The sequence below is a fragment of the Podarcis erhardii genome (assembly GCF_964252035.2).
Source record: "Podarcis erhardii genome assembly, chromosome: 11".
Lineage (NCBI taxonomy): Eukaryota > Metazoa > Chordata > Lepidosauria > Squamata > Lacertidae > Podarcis > Podarcis erhardii.
In genome coordinates, this window is record NC_138501.1 from 3,390,557 (window position 1) to 3,394,952 (window position 4,396).

The window sequence follows — 4,396 nt, forward strand, 5'->3', positions numbered from 1 at the left end:
TAGCATGGACCTGTTAAGTTACTTACCACAAGGAACAGGCTGTAATCCTAGCCCCACTTACCTGGGAGGAAGCCCCGCTGAATTCAGTAGAACTTATTTTTGAGTAGACATGGGTAGGATTGAATGGACAAGCTGGGCTGTTAAGATGGAAACTCCACCAAATACAATTGAATATTCAAAACAACAACAACAACCCCAAACCATGCATGGGCTTGCACTGATAATGGGGCTCTACTTTCTTACATGGCCTTCTGTAGATGCTCTGTACTGTCTGTTCACTTGGCCCCAATTTCTTGGACAATCTGCCTCTGCCCTCAGAGACAAGCCCCCTGCACAGACTCAAATGTGCATCTGAGCAGCCTCCATTGCACCTAAGCATCTCCTTTGGATTGTTGACACACAGGCATTGGTATAGTCAGAGGGGGCCCAATGAATGCACCATGGCTTCTAGGGCTTGCTGCCCAGGGGAGTTGTTTTCTGAAAACAAAAAAAAAACCTACTTTAAATTGTGATATGAGATCACATCCATAGCATACATTTAAATCACATGTTTTTTTCCAAACAATCCAGGGGACTGAAGCTGCTATTTAAGGATGCTGGAAACTGTATGTGAGGGTAAACCAGTGTCCCATACCCTCCAACATTTCTCTGATGAAAATAGGGACGCCCCATTCCATAATGAAAATTTTACTACAGTGGTGCCCCGCAAGACGAAATTAATTCGTTCCGCAATTTTTGTCGTCTAGCGAATTTTTCGTCTTGCGAAGCACGAAATCCCATAGGAATGCATTGAAAATCAATTAATGCGTTCCTATGGTCAAAAAAAGTCCAAACAAAGCCAAATTTGGTACAACAACAGTTTATTAACTGCTCTTTAAAGTCACACATACTGTAAAGAGCAGTTCAAAAATTGAAGGGAAAATAAATTAACTTTATAAACATGACAGAAAAACATTTTAAAATCAACAAAGTGTACAGTACATTTTCTAAGACTCTGGGGGACCACTCGAAGAAGGCTCCTCTTCCACTCTTTGCTTCTTGGTCAAGAACCTGTCCATAGTCTGCTCCTTTATCCGCCTTTTCAGCAGCTCCCTGAAAGACGACATGACCCTCGTATCATAAAAGTTCCCAGCGTCATGTGCCACGTGCTTCTCATGGTGGTGTAGATCTGCAAAAGTCTGCACCTCCTTCCACTTCTGGCAAATGTCCCTCAGTCTTTCGGAGGACAGCCGTTCCTCAGTTGCTTCCTCCTCTTCCAGTGAGGCCTGCTCCTGCGCAGCCTCTGCCTGCAGTTCGACCAGCTCCACGGTGGTCAGCTCGTCGTCGTGCCCCTCCACCAGGGTCAGGCGGTCCTTCATGGGCTTGTGGCCAGGCAGCCTGGACTCCTCCTGAGTGATGAAAGTCCTTTTGGGCATCCTCTTCCAAAACAGCCCGGTCTCGTCGCAGTTGAAGACCTGCTGCGGAACGTAGCCCTCCGTCGTCACAACCTCCAGGAACTCCGCTGCAAAGTCTTCAGCCGCAGGAACATCAGAACTGGCAGCCTCTCCATGCCTGACCACGCTGTGGATGCCAGATCTTGTCTTGAACCGGTCAAACCAACCTCTGCTAGCCTTGAAGACTTCTGGCTCGGCTGAGGTTCCTGACTGTTCCCGGATGAGGTCAGCGTGCAAGGCCTTGGCCTTCTCACAAATGACGGCCTCAGACACTGTGTCCCCTGCACGCTGCTTCTCTTCTATCCAGATGAGCAGCAACTTCTCGACCTCCTCCAGGACAGCTGGGCGGTTCTTCACGATCCTGGTGACTCCCTTGGCTGCATCAGTCGCCAGGATCTTCGCCCTCATCTTCAGGATGGTCCCGATGGTCGATGGGTTCCTGCCGTACTCCCTGGCGATGTCCGTCACACGCATTCCGCCGTCGTGCTTCCAGATGATCTCCTTCTTCATTTCCAGCGTCACCTTCTCCTTCTTCCTCTCGCCGGCCACCGCAGCAGCAGTCTTCTTGGGTCCCATGGCAGCACAGCTCCTACCTTCGTAAACTCAGAAAAAGAAAAAAAAAATCAGTGATGTGCTTCAAACCCAAAAAATACAAAAGCAGCCAGCCACCCACCACACAGAATTTAAAACCCAGAACCAAGGCCTTGAATCCCAAGCACCCCAACCCCAAATCCAAAATCCAAAAACCCCCAAAAAAGTTTTAAAAGTTTAGCTTACCAAATGGATGAAAGAGAAGTTCTGGAAAAGCTTCAACAATCAACCACCGAAGTCCTCAGAAACCTCAAATGGCTGCAAAATAAGTTTAGGAAAAGCTTCAAAAATCACCAATGTCTTCAAAAACCTCAACTGCTCCCACAGACACGCACCAACCCACCCACAACACAGAAATTGCAAACCCCTCCCCAACTGCTCCCCCAGCCCCTCCCCAACTGCTGCAAACCCCTCCCCAACTGCTTCCCCACCCAGACAAAAAAAAATTTCAAAAAATAACAACATGGCCAGCACTCAGAAATTCAAACTCAGAAAATTTTTCAAAAAAAAACAACCTGGCCCAGTGGTCACAGAAAATCATAAAAATTCCCCAAAAAACCCCACATGGTCCCAGATTTCTGCAGAAACCTCCTCAACTGTTCCCCTAGCCAGCCAGCACTCAGAAATTCAAACTCAGAAAAAAAAATTGAAAATAAACAACCATGCCTAGTGGTCACAGAAAATCATAAAAATTCCCCAAAAAACCCCACATGGTCCCAGATTTCTGCAGAAACCTCCCCAACTGTTCCCCTAGCCAGCCAGCACTCAGAAATTCAAACTCAGAAAAATTTTCAAAAAAAAACCAACCTGGCCCAGTGGTCACAGAAAATCATAAAAATTCCCAAAAAAGGCCCACAAGCCCCCAGATTATCGCAAACCCCTTCCCAACACCAAGTCCTTGAATCCCAAACACCCCAACCCAAAATCCAAAACCCCCCAAAAAAGTTTTAAAAGTTTAACTTACCAAATGGATGAAAGAGAAGTTCTGGAAAAGTTCTGGAAAAGTTTTGGAAAATCTTCAAAAGTGAGCAAAGTCTGAGAAAAGGCTACCAAACCACGTGCTAACAGTTGCTCCTCGAAGTCAAGTTGCAACTGCAGCTGCTCAAGCTAAGCACCCTTGGTTTTAACGGTTTTTACACAAAGGAAACAAAGTCGCGAGACATTTTCGTTTTGCGAAGCAAGCCCATAGGGGAATTCGTCTTGCGAGGCAAATCGCGGACGAAAAAACCTTTCGTCTAGCGAGTTTTTTGTCTTGCGAGGCATTCGTCTTGCGGGGCACTACTGTATTTACTACCACACATCTTACTCGGTTGCCCCAGCCACTCTGTGCAGCTTCCAACATGTATAAAAACATAATGAAACATTAAACATTGGAAAAACCTCCCTATATTATTGCCTTCAGACAGCTCAGGGGTTGAATAACTCCATACTCTCCAACATTTCTCCAGTGAAAACAGGGACATCCTAAGGAAGGCCTGCTAGAACACCAACACCAATGCGGAAGTGCAGCTGCAGTGGCTCACAGCAGCTCACAGTGGCTCTTCCTCCTCCCCCAGCTGCAGAGGGGAAGCAGGAGGAGGAGGAGGAGGAGCTGCTGGCTCCACAGGCCATGGAAAATGAGCTGCCATGCGACGCCTGGGTGTGATGTCATGGAGTCGCACACAACATCAGGCCCACCCCCATCTCCTACCTGAGTTGGTGCACCTGCCCAGAAGCTGCCCTGTATTGTGTTACCCTCTGCTGAGAGAATACTTAACTTGAACTTCTGTAACTTCTTCTGAACAACAGAAGTGGGGAACCTTTGGGCCTCCAAAGGATGCTGAACTACAGCTCCCATCAGCCATAGTAAAGCTGATGGCCAGGGATGGTGGGATTTATAATTTGGCAAATATCTTGAGGGACAAAGGTTCCCCACAACTGCAGTAGAGCCAGGCGCATCGCTCAGAGCAAAAGCCAAACACCTGTGGGCATGCTCAGATTTGCAGTTGAAACGAGCTTCTCAGTAACACCATCCTAATGCAGCTTGTGCTCTAGGCGTCAGGACGTGGAGAGCGGCAGGGATGTTTTCTGCTGCTCCACCTCAGGACGCAACCCTAGTTCGGAACAAATAATCATTTTTATGTCCCTTTCAAACCCCACTTAGAAATATGGTAGCTCAAGTTAGCACAAAAGACTGGATACCCACACATCATGTCCATTTAAGGCTTTTGGTGGCCCTGGTGGCTCTGGTAATGCTTGTAGCAAGCCATGCAATCCAGTTCATGCTCCGGTTAAAAGTCGAGCCCATTGACTTCCGGGTTGGCGCCATCGCCGAATGGCGGACTCCCTCCGAGCTCCGGAGGGAGCCTGCTCGGCAGGGGCTGGGTCCTGCC

General features: G+C 48.0%; 1 protein-coding gene across 2 annotated transcripts; it reads right to left on the reverse strand.

The window, feature by feature from the left end:
- Positions 1–681: 681 nt before the first annotated feature.
- On the reverse strand, positions 682–3,313 carry LOC309352595 (putative CENPB DNA-binding domain-containing protein 1). 2 transcript variants are annotated; one of them, XM_081881157.1, is made up of 3 exons: positions 2,989–3,313; positions 1,503–2,282; positions 682–1,286 (listed from the first exon to the last, which is right to left on the reverse strand). In XM_081881157.1, exons 2-3 carry the CDS (start codon positions 2,007–2,009, stop codon positions 987–989), a joined length of 807 nt encoding a protein of 268 aa, XP_081737283.1. In that variant the 5' UTR covers positions 2,010–2,282; positions 2,989–3,313; the 3' UTR covers positions 682–986. The 2 variants fall into 2 exon arrangements, with proteins under 2 accessions (XP_081737283.1, XP_081737282.1); XM_081881156.1 differs by lacking the exon at positions 2,989–3,313 and having other exon boundaries at positions 1,503–2,387.
- Positions 3,314–4,396: the final 1,083 nt, after the last annotated feature.